Source organism: Peromyscus californicus, unplaced genomic scaffold, assembly GCF_007827085.1.
Source record: "Peromyscus californicus insignis strain IS unplaced genomic scaffold, ASM782708v3 Scaffold_3__1_contigs__length_106647218, whole genome shotgun sequence".
Lineage (NCBI taxonomy): Eukaryota > Metazoa > Chordata > Mammalia > Rodentia > Cricetidae > Peromyscus > Peromyscus californicus.
This window is the reverse complement of record NW_026294551.1, coordinates 54981075-55004992: the sequence shown is the minus strand read 5'-3', so window position 1 is coordinate 55004992 and position 23918 is coordinate 54981075. Positions and strand designations below refer to the sequence as shown.

The 23918-nt window shown below is 44.8% G+C and overlaps 1 protein-coding gene across 2 annotated transcripts in view; it reads right to left on the bottom strand.

Annotated features, from left to right (window-relative positions):
• The window catches only part of Usp43 (ubiquitin specific peptidase 43), a 63976-nt gene that overhangs the window by 16091 nt on the left and 23967 nt on the right, over window positions 1-23918 (bottom strand). The window contains exons 5-13 of one of the 2 annotated variants that reach the window (XM_052757869.1): window positions 22797-22932; window positions 19162-19297; window positions 17485-17617; window positions 14278-14389; window positions 9497-9600; window positions 7381-7458; window positions 6464-6590; window positions 6009-6357; window positions 2656-2814 (exon numbers count right to left, since the gene is read on the bottom strand). In XM_052757869.1, the coding sequence (XP_052613829.1) occupies window positions 2656-2814; window positions 6009-6357; window positions 6464-6590; window positions 7381-7458; window positions 9497-9600; window positions 14278-14389; window positions 17485-17617; window positions 19162-19297; window positions 22797-22932 (1334 nt within the window). The remainder of the gene's footprint in view (window positions 1-2655; window positions 2815-6008; window positions 6358-6463; window positions 6591-7380; window positions 7459-9496; window positions 9601-14277; window positions 14390-17484; window positions 17618-19161; window positions 19298-22796; window positions 22933-23918) is intronic. The other variant, XM_052757870.1, reaches the window with a different exon arrangement.

Genomic DNA, 23918 nt, shown 5'->3' with positions numbered 1-23918 from the left:
AGGATGGCCCCAAACTCATGATTCTCCTGCCTCAGCTTCCCCTGTGATGAGATCATAGACGTGTGGTCATCATGCCTGGATCTAAGTGTTTTACTCTTCTTTCAATATCTGCCTTTTATAAAAGGAAGGAGGCTTGTGTTAGCTTTGATTCAAACCTGAAGGACTCTTTATTTTCTTTGGTTATTTTCTAATAAAAACAAAACAACTAAACAAAAGAGATTAGATCTCAGGGATCTCCTTCTGAAAAGAAAGGGGGGGTAAAGAAATGATAGGATAAAAGGGTAGATTATTGAATCTACTTTTAAACCAAAAAAAAAAGAAAAGAAAAGAGACTACTAGTCTTAAATATTTCACACTGGTATGGATTTTAGTATATTGATACAAATTAAAAGTTAATTTTGTTATGCTGTATGTATATTTCTACTCTTGTTTGTTTCTGTTTATGAAGCTCATTTAAAATGTAATGTATAATTAAGAAATACAAATTAATAGTCATCTATAATAGTCAAACTTATAGTCATATTAGGCATGTTTTCAAGGTCATACACAGATGTATTTAGATAGATAGATGGCCTTCAAACATTTCAAAGACCTACAAAATATGGCATTTAATATGTTTAATAACCTAAGGCACTTCATGATAGCGAGACACGTCTGCTCCTGGCAGCACCAATTTATTTCAGAGATTATAATGGGCATCAAAGAAACTCCATATGGAGTTTGCATTCTTTTTGGCAAAGCTAGCCATTTGGGCAAAGAAACTGCCTTTGCCTCAATTGCTGACAGTATGCTGTCCAAACTGGACCAGCAGGACAAAAAAGAAAGCGACTGCCAGACTTTGCCAAGACAAGGTGGGACAATCCTTCAAAATGCCCTGCTTCAGAGAAAAGTCTGTCAGACATTCTAGGTTTATAGGCCAAAGATAGATGCCCCAACATTACAGAGGAACTTAGAGTGACTGTCCAGGCAGCCTGATGTCCCTGTCATTAGGTAACATTTCATCCTTCTGGGGTCTTTGACAGAGTTGAAGACTAGATAGTCAGGTAAAGTTCTCCTTAGATGATATGATAAAAGATAAATTAGGTATAAAATTTTAGTATCACAAAGATAAAATAGATAATAGAAGATTTTCTCTAATTTTGCCAAATTCAAATGAACTAGATATTATAACTGTAATTCTTACTTGATAACTGTTTTTGTTGTATATAATTTTACTGTGTTAAAGTTAAAACCTTTCTTTTTAATTAGACAAAAATTAGGAAATGTGGAATATTCCAATATACTGTGCGAACATATGTCACTGTGATTGGTTTAATAAAGAAGCTGACTGGCCAATAGCTAAACAGAATAAGGTTAGGCAGGAGAGCCAAACTGAGAATGCTGGGAAGGAAAAGGGGGGAGTTGGAGGAGAGGCCAGCCAGACACAGAGGAAGCAAGATGTTTAAAAATGAGATAATATGCCACAGGCTACATGGCAAAGCATAGACAAGAAATATGGATTAGCATAAATGTAGGGGTTAGCTAATAACAAGCCTGGGCTATTGGCTGAGCATTTAAAATTAATATTAAGCCTCTGTTGGTTATTTGAAACAGGCAGGCAGGATCCATCACTCTCCTCCAGGGGAAGCCATTGGATGCCCTGTATCTATCACTCTCCTCCAGGGGAAGCCATTGGGTACCCTGATCTATCATTCTCCTCCAGGGGAAGCCATTGGGTGCCCTGATCCATCACTCTCCTCCTTGTTCCTTTAAGCAGAGTGAATTAGTGAACCTGGAGGTAGGCTGGCTCCTCCGCTCTCCACTGCTGACAGTGCTGAGATCAGAGGAACACAGGTAGGCACACCCGGCTTTCTTTTTAAAATCAAATCTCATGCTTACACAGCAAGTGCTCTTACCCATGGGGCCATCCCTCCAGTCCTGATGAATTTCTGTAATGCTCTTTTTTCCCCAAAAATAAGGATGGCTATTTTCTAGTGCGGTTCAAGTCACATAATAGTGTTTCATGTTTTCCCCTGTACTTTCAATTTGGAAGCTCATAAATCAATTACTGGGAAGCCACTAGGCAGGTGCATTTTCTAGAAAAGTCTTGTGATTTTACCTGCCTCTCCTTTCCCAACAGCATTAACACAGGTTTACATGGCCCACACTTAATCACTTGTGGCTCAATATGAGACTCTCACATGCATCAGCTGCCCCATATTTACCAAAAAAAAAAAAAAAGTACTGTTTCCCTATTTCTTGATATGGGCAACTGGCTAGGGGAACAGAAAACTCCTGTTTTCACACTGGCAGACAGAGTTCTTTTTTGATCCTTGTTCACCTTCCTAGATGCTCAAGTGAGCATTCCAATTCCTTCAAAAAACAAACCACTGAGAGAGAGAGAGAGAGAGAGAGAGAGAGAGAGAGAGAGAGAGAGAGAGGGGGGGAATGTTTTTATGTGCGTGTGTGCGTGTGTATGCATCTGTGCACATGTGTGCCATAGCACATGTGTGGAGGTCAGAGGAAAACTTGCAGGAAAAGGTTCCAAGGATCAAACTCAAGTTGCCAAGGCTTGGTGGCAAGCATCCTTACAACTGAGTCATCTCACTGGCCCAGAGCATCCCAACTCTCAATGGGGCCTCCACACCCCACGCCCCACTGAGCTCTGGCACACACCTCTCATGGAGCTGCCAGCTGACCAGGGAGGGATGCTGTTCCGCTTCTGATAGAAGAGGATGTAGGCTCCCCTGGTGTTGACCTCATCCTCTCGCAGGGGCTCCACCGTGCTGTCGTCATAGCTGTACCACTGGCCATCCAGAGAGTTCCGGCAATAGGCTGTAAAGGGTCAAACCCCAACGCTTAGAGCCCCAAGGCATGGAGATGCTCCCCTCTCGCAGAACTCAAAAATTGACATTCTTAAAGCAGGATGACAAAAATGCCTGTTTTTAGCTAGAATTGATTTCTTTGACACCAGAAGAAGACAACAGTTTCACAACTAGCAGGATCTTGCTCAGGAGTGCTCGCTGGAAAGTGAGTGCTCCCACTGCCATCCTATCGGGCAGTCATCCCTAACACAGAGCCTCACGTTACAAGCCAGGCAGTGATGTCACCCATGGCTCACCCATCTCTAAATGGCCATGGAAGAGAAAATGAGACTCCTGGTTGGCACTCTGGTATACCTTTTCCTACCTAAGGACTGGAGCCCAACATTTACAGAAAGATGAAACATGATCCCAACTACCTCCAACCAGCTACAAAAACCCTGCACCTGGCCCTCAAGCCCAGTGCGCAGCACTGGAACCCACTGGTCCTGAAGTTAGCCATCTTTTTGTGATTGGTCCGTCCAGCAAATACCCCAGGCCTTACAGGACACATGTGGCTACATCTGTGTCTTACTTTTCTTGTTGCCACCTTTAAAATGTTATTTAAAAAAAAGAAAGAAAGAAACACAACCTTTTAAATTTATGGATTATACAAACCCAGGCTCTGGGTTGGACAGGTCCCATGGGCCCTAGTTTGCTGACCTTTACACTCATCCCAGCTCAACACCCAGGAGTTCACCTTTGTTCTTTTCCCTCCTGCCACACCCCATCCCAAAGCCATTCTTACTAACGGAACTCCAAATACATCTAGACTACTATGTCAATACCCAGTGCGAACTCTCACTTGAGGCTCAGAAAGCACCTCGAACTGAAATTCTCAATCACATTGCATTCTACCAGTCTCCATAGAACAGCCATTTTGAAAAGTACACTAGGTGATGTTTTTATTCCTCAACATGAGACCTGGAGTTGGCCACTGTGACACAGTAAAATGGTTCCTGAAACTCTTGGATGCTCCAATGTGTCTTTGTCTGTGCTGGTGATCTGTGTGATGGCTGTGGCCTCCTAGTGACTTCAGGGTGTGGTCAGTCATCAGGAGACCAAGGAAGCATCCACAGGTTGGGACTTTTTGGGCAACTGAGAGAAGAAAAAGCCAAAGACCAGAAATAGACCCAAACACAAAAATGTAGCATCATGGAATTAAGTGGACTTTCCAATTAGTAATGGTCTTGGAGCAATTGGTACATGGAGGTGGGGGTGCGACGGGGGGGGGGGGGGGGAGATCAAGAAACTTCAGATCACAGACTTAAATGTGAAAATCTAAAACTTCAAAAACACTGGGAGATAACATAGCAAAAGCAATTCACAGCCCTACAGTGAAAAGGGCTTTCCGGCCACACCTCAAAATCCAGAAGCCATAAAAGAGTGACTGATCATTTGGCTACCTGGAGTAACAAAATGTAAGCCTTCTGCAAGACAAGCAATCTAGGGCACTGTTGGGACAGATGCTACAGGAGACTGCTAACAACAGCCATGTGGGAAAGGGTCAAGGACACAGATGGGACATTCACAGACTAGGCACACAAGGTTCTCCAATGTGGAAGAGGCTAAAGCTGAGATGTCATCTTCTCATTTGACGGGTAAAACTTTAAAGGTGTCTCTGTGCAGACTGTGGTGAGCTCTCCTAGAAGGGAAGTATACTCTCAATATCTCTCTCTCTCTCTCTCTCTCTCTCTCTCTCTCTCTCTCTCTCTCTCTCTCTCTCTCTCTCCCTGTCCCTCTGAGACAGAGTTTCTCTGTATAACAGCCTGGCTGTCCTGGAACTTGCTCATCAACCTAGAATTCTATGTCCACCCAGGCTGCCAGTCAAGGAGCGCAGTAAAGGCATTTCAAGACATGCAGTGACTCAGAATGTCACACTTCCATTGCCCTCTTTTAGGAAGCTAGAAGGTGTGCTCCTCTAAATGAAGGAGATGGTAACCAGGCAGTGGTGGCGTATGCCTTTAATCCCAGCACTTGGGAGACAGAGCCAGGCGGATCTCTGTGAGTTTGAGGCCAGCTTGGTCTACAGAGTGAGTTCCAGGAAAGGCGCAAAACTACACAGAGAAACCCTGTCTCGAAAAAAAACAAAACAAAACAAAAACAAACAAACAAACAAAAAAAACAAACCTAAAAGGGGACAAATGATATAATATTTTAATTTCAAAAAAGTAAAAATTATTATTTTTTAAATCCCAGGTAAATACAGCAGAAAAGATGCCTCCCAAAATGCATATCCACACAGGTTTCAAGGGATCTGTGCTGAGCTATTTTTAGCCCAGAGGAAAAAGACTGGGGATCTGACTGGACAGGGTGCTCCAGACTGAAACTGGTGGCCCCTCTCACCTGGTGCAGGATGGATGGGGTGGCATAGCACAGTGGCACAAGAGTCACCTGGCGCCCACTATTACCTTCATATGATCAGTCAAGACCCATCCTGCAGCCTTCCTCTGTTCACCCACGAGGTCCTTGTTTCTCTCTTTCTCTCTGCGGGCACTGTACCAGCCATGTTCGTGCCATCAGAGAGCACATCCCACACCTCTCCTGAGGCTCCCAGGGATCTGCCTCCACAACTGTGTACCCACTGGACCCTGAACTGCTGCTGCCAACAGCTCTCCTACAGGCTTCTGTGACCGCCAAGATGGGCTAGAAGGAATGCCATGGGTCGAGAAGGGGGTCTGTCACACTATGTCTGAGAATACTTAGAGGGCCAACTTTAAACCACTGAGGGAACTGCTTGGCAGTTTGTTTCTCTCCCCTTGTCTCCTGCTCCTAAACATCCCCCAGGCGACTAGAAATGAAAAGCACCCCACAGAATAAAGGGATGCAAAATCCGGTAAGTAAGACTCTCTGTGCTGAGTCATCTAGGAAGGCAAACATGGCATCTTGTTCTGGTACTTACCCTCCCATGTTTGATGTGCCTGAAAATACAAGGAGTTACCAACATCACAGTGCCAGCATCTTCCCAAGTCAACACCAGCTTCCCAGAGGACCAGGCACCGTCTCTCTTTTCTCCTGTGTGCAGTGGTGTGGTAAACCAACCACGGTGAATGGGAAGAATGCTGGCCTTCAAGAAACACCAGTGTGGGGGGAACATCTTGAGGCTCTGGCTACAGCCAAGTCACGTGGCCATGGCTGATGCCCACAGAGAGGCATGGCAAGGCTCACCTGTGTAATGCCCACCTTGCAGACTCCCATGGTGGTTGCAGACCGCATACAAGTCATAGAGGAAGTCCATTGGGTAGGTGGTGGGCAGGCAGATCGGCTGCTTCCAGGAGGACCAGGGTCCAGGCCCTGCCTTGGAATTGGTGCTCCTCCGGGCTACATGGGGAGCCATGTTGAGCCCAGACAGTGGGAACTTCACCAGCGTGGAGAGTTTGTTCCTTCTTTCTCCCACCTGACAGAACCGTTTCAGATGGATGATCAGGATGTCAGGCAGGGTCCACAAACTCAGCTTTACCACACCCTGCTGGAGGACTTGGCAGTGAGGGCACTTCCATGCATCGTCCTGGGCCAGCTGGAAAGGAAGCCATCGGGACTGTAAGGCCACCTCAGGGCACAACCAACCCGGCACAAGGCAGCCAGCCCACCTCCCAGCCGGGGAGTGGAATCCAGGGCAGGACCTGTTCCTCCTTGGTATAGGACTGAAAACATTCATCCAGGGTACAGCTGGGCTGCTGGTGTGCCTGCTGCTGCCGCCACACACTGTCTGCATCCTGGATGCGCTCCTCCTGGAGGCTCCCAAACAGGCTGGATGGAAGGAGAAGGCACAACATTCAGAGCTCTCCCTCCCAGAAGGATCTAACTCCACACACGCAGAAAACCCAGGCAGGGCACTGGACAGGCAAAGCTACCCTTCCTGTGGGTTTCTGAAATCACTCACACCCCTGACTTTGCAACTCACTCTTAGAGAATCACCTGTCTCCCCCACCAGCTCCTCAAAGGACCAAATTATATGCTTACTCAACTTAGCACCAGTCAGAGTACCTGGCAAGAGATGAATAAGTACTTGATGGATTGAAATATGTCCTCTTACAGAATCTAGCTGACATGCTGAGGAGCAATGATAGGTAGCCAAGTAGAGTGATGAACCTAGATTCAAGCCAGGCAGCCTGGGTTCAAATCCCAGCTCTATGTATGAGCCATGTGACTTATGCATCGCTTAACCTCAGAGCTTCTCAATTTCAACCTCTGGGCAACGGTAGTGATAAATTCCTAGTCTTCCCACATAGAGTGTGATGGAGATGAATCCAATAGCTCCTAGGAAATAAGTGTTCTGAGTAGTGCATGGCCCAGGCTGGGGTTACATGAGCATTTACTACTCCTAACACTCCACTGACCCCCATCACAACCACCATGCCCATTGTTGCTATTTATATAGACAGCTCTAAGTTCTCTCAGAGGAATGGGGTCCACCATGTTAAAGGTGTGTGTATGCAGGATCTTACACTCTAGCTACGGGAAACGAGGTCCTGGAAAGGTTTGTGGGCAGAGGCACGCCCTAGCCCAGCTCTGTAGGAGTAAAATTCCATTAACTCACCGCTCCATGACAGAGCTATCCCACTCCACAGCCAGCTTGACATGAGGAGGGCCTCCTGGCCTCCTGAGGTGCAAAGCCCTGAGGAGAGAATGAGGAGAGAATGAGGAAACCACCTGTCAGAAAACAGAGCTTCCTTCCCACAGTTCTCAGGGCTCCGCAGTCAGCTTCCCCACTCCTCCCTGGAGAAAAGTTCCAGACAAAAAGACCCTAAACTGACTAAAACCACACTGAAGGGCTCTAAGTCTGCTGAAGGCCTTAGCTCTTTCCCTACCCCTTAATGCCCTCTACTGATACTCTCAGGAGGTGGGAGTTCTAGGTAGGAGCTGTGTCTTTCCAGCTGCTAGGACACAATTAACTGTTCCACTGAAGGCCCAGCTATCTTTTCAGTATCTACAGGGAAGTTACACATTGCCAAGATTTGAATATGAAATATCTCCCACAGCTAGTGACATTATTCTTTAAAGGGGAAACTTAGCTGGAATAGGTCACAGGGGGTGGGTCACTGGGTGTATCTCATCTCTAATTTCTTCCTGTATCTCTCTCTCTGTTTCCTAGCAAACACGAGGTAAAGAAGTTCCTTGAGTATGCAATGCTCTGCCTCACCACAGGCCCCAGAACAGCAGAGGTGGCCATGGACTGAAATCATGAGGCAGAGCAAATCTTTCCTTCCCTCAAGGTGTTCCTGGCAGGTACTTGGTCACAGCATCACAAACACCCAAATGAGCATTTTACACAAAGAGCCAGGACTGATGGCACCCCAGGAGAACTAACATTCCCCCCAACAACAATGCAGAAGGATCCCTGTAAACCCACCCACACCACTCAAAGGCTTCCAAACCCTCCAATGTGTGTAGAAAATCTCAGTGAGTCAAACTACAGCCCCTCCCAACTTCTGTGGCTCCATCCATTTCAGAAAAGGCAGGAGAAGTGAAGGAAGAAAGTGAAGGGTAGGAAGTCTTATCCTGAATCAAGAAAAGCAAGTAGTCGTCAAGTTTACACCCAAAATATTGTTTAGGATTTGTGACAAGCCTGTCACCAAGATGATTCAATAGAAAGTTCCGGACTCACAGAAGACCCGAAGTGAGATGAGATTGCACACACTTGGTAAGAGTGCACATGCCAAGTACAGCTTCCATTCCTTATTTTCAATAGAGTTTTGCATGACTTGGTCCTACTGCTTTCATGTACTGAGGTGCTTCCTCTCAAGTCCCTGTCATGGCCTGGTAACAAACTCGCTAGAGGCTGGTTCCAGCCTGCAGAGCACACATTGAGGAATATAACTGTCAGCTCCAACACCAAATGCCACTTGGGGCCCTTCTTCCCCAGGGTTTCCTTTTCCTGTCAGACCAAAGCAGGTCCTGGCTGACATGGCTCCTCTCTTCCTAACTTACCAGCTAAGGAGGGTATAAATAGGGTATTCTGGGGAGCCTTCTGGTCTGCCTCTACATTCTAGACTCAGCACCTCAATCTGACCAGGTCAGGAAACCAGAGACCCTTACTGTGGACTGAGCTCCGTGGGAATATCACCAAAGGTATCAGATTACTGGTGCAGAGAACAAAATCACCCTGTGGATATTGTGCCAGCGCTGAAGAAGTCTAGACAAGGCTGCGCTGTGACAAGCTATTGAACAGACATTGGGAGCATCATGAAGTCAGAGGCACAGAAGAGTCAGCCATAGTGGCTTTAGCCCCCAGCTGTAGTCCACAACCTTTTACAGTTTAGGAGTGATGATCCAGTTGTGGTCTTGTCATCCACTTCAAAGGGGACACTCATTCCCACTGGGGTCTGGAGCATGACCTCACCCCCTGTACCACATGGTGCATCTGTTAGACCAATCTGGGTGCAAACTCAGGCTTCTCCACTCACCAGCTGTGTAAGTATGAGCAAGTCAATCTCTAGTAATGTCATTGCTCCCTCATCTTTGAAGTGGCCATTCTTGGACACAGGGTTTAAAAACAAGAATAAAGGAGCAAAATGTGTCTAAGGACCCAACAAGGTGGCTGGTACTAGAGAGGAACCGATCAAGAATGGCTAGTATTGTCAGTAATTGTATTGTTCTGTAGTCTTCTTTAGGAAGCCTAGCTCAGGAAGAGCATGAGCCATCCCTTCCCTTACCTGTCAACTGCCCAGTGACAGAGGGGCCGGCTGTCCTGTGGAGATAAGTAGCTGCAGGCCAAGGAAAGCCCCACAACCCGGATGGAGAACAGAGTCCCCAGGTCCTGCCATGACAAAACCAGAGGCGACAGTTCATCACATAGTCCCAGTGCTGAGCAACTGACTCTGTGACACATAAATGAATCAAAAGAGCAAGCACTTTTTTCCCCATAGTATTTTGAATAGTCTCTTAATAGCTGGTATTTAAAATGGAGAGCTACAAAGGCTCCACTGTTTTGAAGATTCAGTCAGTCTCTTAATATAGTAACCGAATGCCATGCTTGCTATACTGAACATAACCCCTCACACAATGAACACAGCATATGTAAAAACAAGTGTTTAACTGGAGCAGATACTGATACAGTAAGTGGAAAGCAAGATCTATTTTTAATTAATTATTGATATGTAGTTCAACCTTTTTTATGGACATGATTATCATCACCACAATGAGACAGCTGTGTAAAAACAAGTTCATATACACATGCTATAATATTCTAGCATTTCTAAAATTGAAGCAAATCTTACAGAGATATGCTTACATTATAGGTGCCTCAAAAAAAATCAGTGGAACAAATAACCCGATTCAAAAGTGGCCAGAGGACCTAAATACATGTTTCTCCAAACACATGCAGATAACAAAAGCACAATAGAAGATGGTTACTACCATTTATAAATAACCAATGAACCAAGGCCATAATGAGCTGTCACTTAAACCCGCCATAGCAACTATATTTCTAACTATATTCTAATTTTAAAAGGGGAGAGGAGTATGTGTTGGCGAGGATGTGGAGAAATCGGAATGCGCATGCATGGTTGGTGAGAATGTAAAACAGTGCTGTGGAAATCAACTCTGAGTTTCTCACAAGGTTGTACCCACAGCTACCATCTCATCCATTAACTTTACTCCTAAAACCACTCTAAGCTGGGGGCTTCAAGAGATGTTTGGATACTCATGGTTCCAACACTGTTCCCTATAGTCAAAAGGTGGGAACAACTCACATATTGGTAACAGATAAATGGATAAGTGAAATGCAGTAGATAGGCACAACTCAATTTCACCCAGGCTTACAAACGAAGGAGCAGGATGGAGATGTAGTTTGGTGGTAGAGCACATTCTAAGCAGGCTCTGGGTCTGGCACTCACATGTACACACGTGTATGCACACACACACACACACACACACATATCATAATAGAACAAATAAAGAAGCAAGAAATCTACCACCTATGTTCATCACCCTTATCTTCAGCCTGAACGACTTCTAAGCTTGCGAGAGCTTCATTGTGTGCAAGGCCCGGGGGCCCATCTCAGGCACACTGGGTGGTGGGGGGAAAATCAAACATATGCCATTGGTATACAGGGCTAGTGGGGAGGGAATAGGGTATTCTGCTATTAAATGGGTATAGAGTTTTTGTAGAGGATTGTTTTAAAAAACTGAGAGTATGGTAATAATAGTTACATAGCATGGCAGATGTAATTAACATATACTTATGAATGATTAACTTACATATTTTGCCAAAAAAATCAACACAGTCTTCATTCAAATAAAGGAAATACAGTTTTTAAAGCTGTCACTTAAGAACTTGGCTACAGTGAGTAAAAAACTAAAATTTCCTTCTAAATTAAAGCTGATGGCAGATATCGTTCCTTAAAATCATGGGTAAGGTTGGCAAGAGAAGAGGAGGAAAGCTTTAGAAGTCCAGGAAAGAGTAACGGCCAGCACTTCAGAAGACCAAAAGGTCCAAAACTCATTGAGACAGTTGTGAGGGGCTCCTGTGGCTGTGGCAGCAGCCATGTGTAAGGGCAATCAGGGCTGGGGATAAGCTAGGGTCATGCTGTAGAAGGTCGCTCTGGTTGAATGCTATTTAATTGTCTTCACTGAACATTTGGTCTATACAGCAGCCAATTAGGAGGTAGTCTTGTGAGAGGCCCTTAGGTTATTGGGGCATCCACAAAGGGAACTTCAGAATCTCCAACTCTCCCATCCCATGCTACACTTGAGATGTGATGGTTTTGTTCCATAAATGTTCCTGCCATCACATGTCACCACCTGTCATGCTCATGGCATCTGAATCCATGTAAGTGCCATGACTGTGAATCCCCAATATTCTGAGGTATTTAAATCCCAGTTTCTGTGGGATTTAAACGCAGTTATGTGACACTGATTAGCACAAGAGCCTAGACCAATGGTTTTCAACCTGTGGGGCCTGGCCCTTTTGGGTGTTGAATGACGCTTTCTCAGAGGTCCCTTAAGACCACCTGCATACCAGATATTTACATTACAATTTGTAACAGTCACAACATTACAGTTATAAAGTATCAATGAAAATATTTTTTTATGGTTGGGGGTCACCACAACATGAGGAACTACTGGTCTAGACAGTGAACTTCAAGGGAATTTGCTCAGTTCCTAGACTACGATCAAAAGACAAAAAAAACAAAACAACAAAAACCCTCACGTATCCTCCAACAATAAATGTACAGTGTGTGGTTGATCTATGGTTTTGACAAGATCAAATCAATGGCTGGAAGCCTGCTAACCTCAGGGGCTTTGATTCAGGTTGGCCATGAAAGGGTGTACACTTTCTGAGAATGTTAATTTCCTTTGTCACTCCTAACTGACTGAGCGATGTCTGCACAGGGAGGCCATCCACTAACCAGATCCCAAGATCCATGTGAAGGCAGCCAACCCTGCATAAAGCAGTAGTGCTGGGCTCACCAGTAGTGCTGGTGACCATAAAAAAAAAAAAAAAAGTTTCTGCAGTGATAAGTCTTTTTCTTCATAATTCATGCAAATTAATTCTCTCCAGTAAATGGTTCATTTTTGCAAGGAACACTTTCCTGTCCTCTATTCTAGGCTAAGCAGATTCATTTTAGAGCCTTCAATGTATGTTCACTATGCTTAATCTCGTCAGCTCCGTTTTGAGAACTCTGAATAGATCTTTTTTGAATTATTGCCACTCGGAGCCAATCTTTAATACAGTATTGAAAGAATTAAGGATAGGGGCTGGAGAGATGGCTCGGTGATTAAGAGCACTTGCTGCCCTTGCATAGGTTCCAGATTCCGTTCTCAGCACCCACAACAGACAGCTCACAACTACCTAGAACTCCAGTTCAGGGGATAAGACTCCCTCTTCTGGCCTCCCCAGGCAGTGCACATATATGGTGTACATATAGATAAGGAGGCACACACATATTCATAAGAAAATAGATACAAATTTTAAAGCAGCGTCTAAGTTAAGTAGGAGGGCTATCCTGAGAGCCTTGTAACCATTCTGAGCACATGATTTGTAGAGCAGATCATGCCCAGCTGCACATTTACCAACAAGGAAAACTATCCAGGGCCAGGCTGAGGCTGCCTGCACTTGAATTCGGCTGGCCTCACGGATGGTTTGATTAGTTCCTAACACTGTAAGGACACAGGAGCAAAAGTATATGCATGTGACGAGGTAAGGAGCAAGGACAGGTGGGGAAGGGGGAGGCAGCTGAAATAAATGCTCACATGAAAGTGGTTTTGTCCCCTTTCAACAGTCCCGGGCGCACAGTCTGGGGGATAGTCACCACTATTACTAGATAGTCTGACCTACTTGTGGAGAATCTAGCTTCTAATTCAGGCTCTGCGGTACATCGAACAAAATCCTTTAGACATAAAAGTTTGGACAAATATAGTGAAGGTCTTTAACAAGTTGCTTTTTGGTATGAACCCTAAATCAAATGTAGAGAGCTGTCTTTGATAGAAAGAAATAGCCATTGTGACAGATTATCTATGAAATCGTTTGGTATAACCCCCTTGAAAGAAAATTAAACAGTTTCTGAAATAAGATTCTCAAGACTACTGATGCGACCCTGAAGATCCCAATACCTTCCCTGCCAGAGCAGCTCATGGCACAGAAATGAAAAAATAATGGTTTTATGGTGGAAGTCAATGAGTTTTAAACTTTCTTAAATTTTTGGAACAAGACAAGCAAGTATTTTTTTTCCTTGAGTTTTTCAACTCGGTTTCTCAAGACGAAATTATTTTATCATCTAGATTTTCACTCGAGGACATCATCATCATCATGATCAACCACTCATTTTCCACAGAAATTACATCTCAAGGGCTGGCAAGGTGGTTCAATGGGCAACGGCACTGGCTGCCAAGCCTGACACCTGAGTTCAATCCCTCCCAGACTCAAGTGATGGCAGAAGAGAAACAACTCCCAAAGGAGTCCTCTGACCCCCACGTGTGCATCATGGCATGAACAGGCACACAAACACACGTAATAAGTAAATAAAGAAATAAATGGAATTGTAATTTTTTAAAAATAAAAACAAACAAAAAAAAGAAATTCTATCTCAAGCCAGGTGTGGTAACTGGTGCCTGTAAACTCAGCACTCAGGGAGGTTGAGGCAGGAGGACAGCCACAAATTCAAGGCCAACCTGGACTGTGGAGCAAGACCTCGTCTCAAGAGAGAAGGTTGGGGAAGGAGAGGAGAAAAGGAAACATTAACAAGTATCTTCAAATTTTGATCTATATGTATAAGCTACAACTTATTATGTGCCAGCCTCTAGCAAAAAAAAATATGGAAAACCATAAAAACACAAAATTGAGAATAATAACACAAATGCTACTCTTTATTTATTACTATTTATTTCACAAGCCATAAAATGGTAACTTCCTTGCACATAAAATCACACACACACACACACACACACACACACACACACAAATGCACACACTCTTGAACTTATGCACACAGACCTGTGCAGGGACCTCACTCCTCATGAGGCATCGAACCTTGCTGAGAATACACTGTTGTAGCTGGGCCCAGGAGATCGTTCTGTCTTCACGTATCAGGAACGGTGGCCCAAACCTGAAAATCCAAGGAAATAAGTTATTTCTGCAGAGGAAAATCCAACAAGAGTCATGTATGTTTGCTTAGCTTTGGTTCCTCTCCAATGGATTAGTGAACAGTTAAGAGCCAAGTACTACATGCAGTTGCCAGGTGCTTATATATATTACACATATAAGCTGCCTTGCAGACTGTTCCAAGGGATTGGCTCCCACAGCAGAGAGCAGGGGAAGGGGGTGTGGGAACCAGAGCAAAGCATCTATATGACACACTGTCCTATCTCAGGAATATTCTCATTACTCTGAAGTTTCCCATCTCCCAAGCCACTGAATGTCTAGCAGTGGGCTTGTCAGTGAGCACAGGATGTACCCACAGGCCCCTGCTCTGCCACAGGCACCCCGGCTGTGGGAAGATCTGACCAGATAATGCAAAACTGTTGAATCAACGTTGCTAAAACCGAGCACCAATGAGGGGACCTGTCTGGATGGGGAAGGGCACTGTGCAGCCACTGAATGGACAGATCAGCTCATCAACCTACCCCGTGTTGTTATGCAGTTTGAGTTGCTTCCAGTTCGTTATGGTTTAAACAATGCTGCTTTACAGCAGAGACTACATAGCCTAGGCACAGACCCTCAGCTACATGTGACCAATTGTTCTTCCAGGAAGGAGGTTCTATAAGTAGAAAAACAAAGCCAATGCTACTTACCGCCAAAATGCCCTACAAAAAAAGCGCATCAGTCCACTGGGAAAGCAAGTGCCTTTATTCAGGTCCCTGGACAAAGAGCTGGGTGTTTTTTTAATCATCTTATCCCATAAGTGCCTTTATTCTTGTTCAGAATGAGTAGTCCAGATTTCCTTAGCAATCTGAAGGGCTAGGAATAGAATCTTGCCAGCACAGTAAGGCTTCTCTCACTGCCAATGACACTGAATCTTTAACCCTATGCATGTACTTCTGTGAACTCATTTTACTATGAACTACGCTATCTCATTTGAGTGACAACTAGGTTTTCTGTGGTGTATGTGAATCCTTCACCTCTCACAAGGCATATCTACGTTCCCCCCTTTTCTTTTGCCTTTAAGTTTTTACATTTGGTTTCAGATTAAAATGTTAAATTTGTTTGAAACTTACATCTCCTCCTTCTTGGTCCCTTATTTTATGTGTTTCAAAAAACAGCCTCTTCTACTCAAAGACAGAAATATCCTATGTTGGTTTTCAGTTTTGCTTGCTTTGTTGAGAGAGGGACTCCGTCAGAGGAGGGCCAGCATGCCTCCTACGCTGCTTATCAGGTAGTTTATGGCAATTTTTCTGTGGCTACCTTTTTAATTAATATGGAATTTATATGTACAAACTTATGGCAAGAGGAAAGAATAATTTCAAATAAAAAGAAGTGATTTGCTAATCCTTAATTATTGGATAATGCATCCATCCCTAGGACTATGAAATATATGTCATTTTATCAAATAATAAATACCTAAAGACACTTTGGCCTATTTGGTTCTGTTGATTAATTCCATATTCTTTTACCCCTATCATAATATTTTAACAATTAAGATTTTACTGAGCTGTATATCACACTACACACCTATGTTTCTAGGAGCTAGGAGACTGAGGCAGAAGGATCATGAGTTTGGGGCCAGCCTGAGTGAGCTACACAGGGAGTGCCAGACCAGCCTGGGCTACAGAGGAAGACCCTAATCTCTAAAATCCACAATCGGTGTCCTTGTGGCTGTCACTACCTCCCCCCGCCCCGCCAATATTTCCTGGCTATTCCTATCACCTTATGATCCCAGATAAACTTTGGAACTATTTTATCAACCTTAGTAAACCTATCTCACTAGAATCCCACCTTGTTTTTGTTTTGTTTTGCTTATGTAGTGCTGGAGGCCTTGTACATGATAAGCACATGCTATATCACTGAGCCACACTAGAATTCATTCTCTCTCTCTCATTATATTATTTTGTGTGTATAAATATTTTGCCTGGATGCATGTATGAGCACCACATGCATGCCTAGTGTCTGCATAGGCCAGTGTCAGACCCCCTTGAAATGGAGTTTTGAATGGTTGTGAGCCAGCAGGGGGTGCTGGGAACCAAACTGGGTCCTCTTCAAGAGCAGCAAGTGCTCTTAACCACTGAGCATCTCTCCAGCCCCCAGAATTCTTCAAACATTTTATTTGCCTTTTAGTTGGTAGATGATAAATATGCATCTGTATAGGGCACAATGCAGTGTTTCAGTACATGCATACACTGCAGAATGATCAAATCAGGCCATCACCCCAAACAGTCACAATCTCCTTTAAAACACTTTGTCTGGTTATATTAGAAAGCTGTCGATTTTTTTTTTTAATATTTATAATATAACCAACCACTTTCCTAAACACTTTAATCAGTTTGAATCAGTTTCCAGTTCATGTCTTCTCGACAGACTACCAAACTACAAACAGTGAGGGTTTTCACTTCCTTTACTTCTCCCACCCTTTTGTTCCCCCAGTGATGGGTCTACTTACTATGCAGCCCAGACTGGCTCGTAACTTGCTGCATAGCCCAGGCTGGACTCACAATCCTCCTGCCTCAGCCTCTTGACGAACTGAGATTACAGGTGTGCCCGGCCATGCCTCACTTGCCTCTTGAAGCCCGTTTTCCGCACTGGCTGGCTGCTGCTAGCTCTCATGACATGCTATGAAGCAGTAGCAGTACAGGCAATCACAATTGCTCCTGCAGTTAACAGGAAACCTCTGATGTTTAATTAAGAATGGTGGCGGCCATCTGCTCGTGGCAATTATAGCTAATCCTCTTGCTCAGAAGCACGGTGCTCTCATCTTCTACCTTATTAACACTGGGAATAGATACTTATTTTATCAAGTTAAAATTATCCCAGATGGAATCCAAGTACAGAGCCCAGGGTGGTGGTCTACCCCTCCAATCCCAGCACTGGAGTGATTGAGACGTGAAGACCGGAAGTTCTAAGCCCATCTTGGTTACGTAGTGAGTTTGAGGCCAGCCTGGGCTATACAAGATGAAGAAAGAGAGAGAGGGAAGGAGAGAGGGAGGGAGGAGGGAATGCCAAGCACAGGTCTACAAACCCCACGTAGCACATGAAAACAGACTCACATACCTGCTTGCCTGCTGCCCCGACCCCACCAGGTTACAGAAGAGGATGAGCACCCTCTCACCGTGGAGAGGCTTGGAGAAGCACTGGCTGTCATGGACGGCCAGGCGAGGTGACACTGACGGCCCAGATGGATGAGCTGGAGGAGAGAATGACACCAGAGCATCTATTCAGACAAAGCTCCGAGGGGAGACAGAGAGGCTCTCAGCACCGGGTCGCTTAGCACCTGGCACACACAATTCATATACACATGATAGGATTTGGTAGTTGTAGTCAGCCAGTAATTTCAAAAGATGGGTCTGGGTTTAATTAGCAATTTGCAAAAGCAACCTGAAAAATACCCCAGAATTACCTGGGTTGCTTTTATGTGTTCATCCAAGAGAACCTTAGAGCATCCACTCACAGGGACAAAGGAGAGGGCCTGGGCTAGCCTCTTGTTCCAATCAATTCTGAAATACTGATTTTTTTTTTTTCAAGGAAAATATGTGTTAGCCATGATTGAATTTGAAGTTAGGGCTTATTTCCCTGGGTTGTAGAACAGTCAAGGTCAATCAGTGTTTTGTTCCAGATTACACAGCCCCGAATTCTCCTGTTGACTCGGAGAACATCAAAACATCTGCTTCCCACAGCTCACTGCCTAGGCTATCTAAGGACATGGGCTAAGAGCACAGGATTCATCTGAGGTGTGGCAGTTACCATCACATTACCATCCCTACAAATAGTATGCCTTTTCCTACCATTTTTACCTATGATAAATATTCATTTGTAAATTAGGTACAATAAGAGAATAATAACAAAAAGTGATAAATAGAAAAATGATAACAAGTTACTGTCATCAAGGATATTTAATTGTGAGGCTGGGGCATAGCTCAGTGGTCGTGCGAGTACTCGACCAGCATATATAAATCCCTGGGTTTGATTCTCCAGTACCACAAAACAAACACACATATTAGCAATGGATATTCCCAAAATTATTCTTTTAATCTTTTTAGGGCATGGGGGTGCAGGTAACAGAAACTTCAGAAAGAGAATCTGCAGTAGGTGGGGGCTGCTGCATGCTGCAACAGAGTCTTTAAACATGGTCTTCTAAACCGGCTAATTGTGCTAAAATGTACACTGATGTACAATGAAAGTCAGCTAAAAAAGAAAAAAAATGACCATATTCACCAGTCAGAGGTTCTGGAAAATTACAAGCATTAGGAAGTGAGAACTGTTAACAACAGTAGTGTGTGTGTGTGTGTGTGTGTGTGTGTGTGTGTGTGTGTGTGTGTGTCTGTCCTAGGTAGGAATCTGACTCCAGATAAGGACTGTGAATTGTAAGAGTCCTGAAACAAAGGTAACACCAGCATCTCCTGCTAAGCAGTGATTCTCAGTGTGGTCCCTGGACCTGCATATTCAGCATCTTTGGGAAACATGATTGACGTGAAGATTCTCCAGCTTGCCGGGAGGTCTTTAAATCAGAAACTCTGAGTAAGGGGCCCAGAAGTCTGCTTTAAGTAACCATCCCAGTAATTCTTGTTCTCACTGAGATTTTAATATCCATCATCTGTAAATCAAATTACAGAGGAAATGAGTCTAAGGATTCAAAGGGTTAAAGCTAACGGTTTGCAGCCTCAGCACCCTGAGAAGACCCTCTCAAACCCATAACTCATACAAAACAAATTATTCCACACACTACTGTACCTGAGAGTGTCCCCGGACCAGGTGAGGGAGGGACTTGGAAAGCATACACATTATCACCCTCTGCAATGGTATTCAGGTCCTCTTCATCAAAGAATGACCGCTGGAATCCATTGGGATACAATTCAACCAAGATCACCTGAAATGAGAAGGATCATTTTCTCAAAAGGAATCCAACAGATAAGAATTCAAAAACAGGGCCAGAGAGATGGCTCAGTGGGGAAAGGTACTTGTCGCCAAGCTTGATGAACTGTTTGATCCTTGGAACCCACAGAAGGTAAGAACTGACTCCTGCAAGTTGTCCTCTGGACTCCATATGTGTGCATGCCTACACACACACACACACATACACACACACACGCACGCACGCACGCACATCAAATAAACATAAAATTAAAAAATAAATAACTCGGAGTCTTAAAACTCATTTCTCTTTTCCTTCCAAGTACCCACATATTTTAAATCAGAAAATATAGCAAACATAATAATTAGATTAATCAAAGACATCTTAACTGCAAACACACATTTTTTTAAAATAGAGAGTTTTATACCTAGCTAACCTACCACAGCACAAGTAGAATAAAAACACTCTGGATAAATAAAAAGTGTTTTCCATAAACAGTGTTCCATTAAGAGGGGCTCCAGATGGTGTAATTTTTCTCACATAATGCCATGCCTGAAAAACATATTCATGAAACACAGGAAGAAGGAGCTGGTTTTCACACTACAGGAAAGAGACCTGGCTGCTCCAGAAACCACCTCAAAACACACATCTCACAGAGTCCATTTGAGACATACTGGCTGGGAAGTTCTCTTACAAAAGATATATTTCAGGCTTAAAAGAAAAAAAGCTGAATCAGAAGAAAAATTTGAGTTGTAAAAAAGAAACGAATCAGCCGGGCGGTGGTGGCACACACCTTTAATCCCAGCACTCAAGTCCAGCCTGGTCTACAGAGCGAGATCCAAGACAGGCAAGAAAACTACACAGAGAAACCCTGTCTTGAAAAACCAAAAAATAAATAAATAAATAAACCAAAGAAAATAGTACACATTAAGTTTAAATCTTCACTGTCCATTCAAACCATAAGACCAAATGAAACTATATTTAACTACAAGTAGGGAGAGGGAGAAAATATTATATTATAGAACAATAACAACTACTATCTTACTATCTATGATAACTTATTTTTGAGGGGGTCAAAGTCAAGACAAGTACATATCCCTGGCTGGCCTGGCCTGGAATCTGCAGCAATCCTCTCAAATTCTGGATTATAGGCATGAGCCACCAATACCTGGCTACTATCTGCAATAATATCTAAATCAAAAAGGTCTAAGGGAATCAAAACATACCAAGATCTTTGTGTTCTTTCGAGAAGTTTTAACATTAGGCTTTGCTCGTTAGTCACACTGGCTTTTGGCAAATAAAAAATAAATCAATTTATGTATCCCAAATCACAAGCCATAGAATAAATACATCCAGACACTTCCATCCCCATAGACAAGCACGCCAATCAAAGAAATCAAAACATCAGGAGGGATGTTTAAGTTCCAATCAGACTGTCCATCCTGTACTGACACCATGTGAGTTCCATCCCCCTCACAAATGCATCTGATGCTTCACATTCCTGACAGTCCTGCTGCTCAACCTCTGCCCCTACCACATTGTCCTTTCTGATCTTTTCATTACTGTCAACTCGCCCAAATGTGCTCTCCCTCTTTCTTTCAAACACACACACACACACACACACCACCACCACCACCACCACACATACACACACACACACACACACACACACCACCACCACCACCACACACACACACACATACACACACACACACCACCACCACACCACACACACACACACACACACACACACACACACACACACACACACACACCTGTGGGGTGGCAGGGGGTAGGGGTGGGGGCTGTTGTGTGCAAACCATGGCATGTGTTTAAAAGTCAGAAGGCAACTTTCCAGAGTCAGTTCTCTCCTTCTTCCATGTAGGCTCTAGGGATCGAACTTGGGTCTTCAGGCTTGGTGGCAAGCACCACGACCCTCTGAACCATCGCGTTAGCTCCACTTTAGAGTTTACAAGGAAAACGTGCATTATTTTCCTCTGTGTGAGAGTTTCATAAAAACGCTACAGGTAGAGATGGAGGTCAGGACTACTCAGGTAGGGGTAGGAGGGAGCCAGTGGAGCGATGGAAGCCTTGATAACCAGAGTAAGATTATACAAATATACAGACGGCCACAACCTTAAGATATGTATACTTTGCTGTACGTGCATTATTACTTAGCAGAAAGGTTACACGTGTGTTTTTGTTTGTTTAATTTCTACCAGGTTACCTGGAAAGCATAAATTTTCCATTTTATAGTTAAAGAAACAGAAGGCTGATCAACTACTCGCAGGGCCCAGGTCAGGGAGCTGGAGAGCAGAAGCACACCTGCCAGTGCCCATGAGTGTGTTTCTAAAAAGGTTTAACTGAAGACAAAAGCCCTCGAGGAAGGTAAGCAGCACCTTTCTATGGCCGGGGGCCAGACTGAACACAAAGGCAAGCCGAGCACCAGCCTTGATCTCTCTCTGCCTCCTGACTGCAGACAGAAATGTGAGCAGCCGCCTCACACTGCCGCCACCACACCACCCCGCCAGGACCGGCTGTCCCCCTCAAACTGGGAGCTGAAATAAACTCCTCCCGGAAGTTGCCTTTTCCACATACTCGGTCACAGCAACTAGGACACTCACGCGCTCTCGCATCTTGCCACACTGCTTGTCCCTGGATCACTTTTTTGTTTGTTTTGTTTTTCGAGACAGGGTTTCTCTGTGTAGCTTTGGAACCTGTCCTGGAACTCGCTCTGCAGACCAGGCTGGCCTCGAACTCACCGAGATCCGCCTGCCTCTGCCTCCCGAGTGCTGGGATTAAAGGCATGCACCACCGCCGCCCGGTGCCCATTGGACCACTTTTATCCCACCACATCACAGGGGTCCTCCAGGCACAGTAAAGCCAGTTCATCACCAGGACTCCTTAGAAAGCAAAATCAAGCTGAGTGTGACAGCTCACACGTGTAACAACCAGCACTCAGGAGGTGGAGGGAAGAGAATTGCCATTAGTATGCCATGAGCATGAGGCTAGCCTGGGCTTCAGAGTGAGTTCTACGGCCCTTCAGTACCTGGCTGATATCATCAGAAGCGGAAAAGCACAGCAGAAGGGTGGCTACAAATTTAACGCCACTCCGAACTGTATATAGGAGTTCCAGGCTAGCCAGAACCATATAGTGAGACTCTATCTCAGGGAAGAGAGAGGGTGGAAGGGAGGGAGGGAGGGAGGACGGGAGGGCACGCACAACTGTAAGACCAGTCCCACACTTAGTACGTATGACTGGTTAGCTGCTCTTGCATCACAATCCCCATCACCTTCTGAACGGCAAAGTGTCCTGCTGCGGTCACCCTTAGCAATTGATAATGCAGGGAGAAGTCAAGGCCGGGTCACCACAAGTACCCGGGGGGACAACTAATCAAACAGAAGCTAGTGAGTGAGTCATGCTAGAGTCATCTGGGAACCACACATGAGTCTGGGCAGCTGGCCCAGTCAGCATTCTGTCACCCAGTGGCCAGGCCCAGCAGTTCCAGCACACCTCCTCTGCAGGGACGCCTCCTTCCTCTGCAACCATCTTCCTCAAGGCCGCCACTGTGCTGAGGATCGGCACGGCCAGGCCAACCCGCAGGAACCGCTGGCTCTTAGAGGGGAAGACCAAAGTGACACTCAGGAACCTGAAAAACAGAAAGGGACCCCAAATCCTTAAAGGATTGACCGAAATGGTCACCAACACCACGGACCATGGGAACAGGCTTAGCGCTTAAACACCATTTGCGCTTTAGGTCCCTGCACGTTAGGTGCCCTTCCAGTAGGTGGCAGAAAAGAGCCAAATCTCCCAGACTGCTTTTCAGAGGGTTGACCATAAAAGGGTTTTGAGTGGAAATCAAACCATATAGATCTCTGACCCTCTGACTGGGACAGTTAAACAGCTAGCATTAAAAACAAGCAAGGCCAGACAGTGGTGGCGCACGCCTTTAATCCCGGCACTTGAGAGGCAGGGGCAGGAGGATCTCTGTGAGTTCGAGTCCAGCGTAGTCTACAGAGTTAGTTCTAGGACAGCCAAGGCTATACAAAGAAACCCTGTCTCAAGAAACAAAAACAAAAACAAAACAAAACAAAACAAAAAAACTGTATTTTGTAAAAACAAAACAGCCAAGCTGCTTCTTTTAGAAGAAATCAACCCTATTGGTGACTTTCTCCTCGGTGAAAAGTTCCCTTGCCAATCTCTGCTTTCACTTCCCCTCAGAGCCCCCACAGCCCACTCCTGGGTTAGACTGCTGTGCTGTGGTAATTAGCCAAGCCACAAGCTGGGATTAGAACCTGGGAAGTCTGTCTCAGGGTCACTGTTCAACCTCTGAGCTACCAGGGGTCCTCAGTCACAGCCTACATTTTCCGAAGTTGCCAGTGGCGGTATAACCCACGTTACCGTTTAAGACAACAGTTCTGTTTAGGGTATTTATGGTACAGACAGCACAGCGGTTCTGAGGAGAGGAGGCGAGGCTTGGGGAAGGGGTCCTGTGTTCTGCTAGATCCTAAACATGCGGAATAGAAAGGAGGTACAGGACTGAGGTCAGTGGGAGCACAATGCAGAAGCACCTCCATCTCCACGCCGGCACTGGCTCCCCCATTCAAATTCACCAACCTTCCACGACACTGGCCT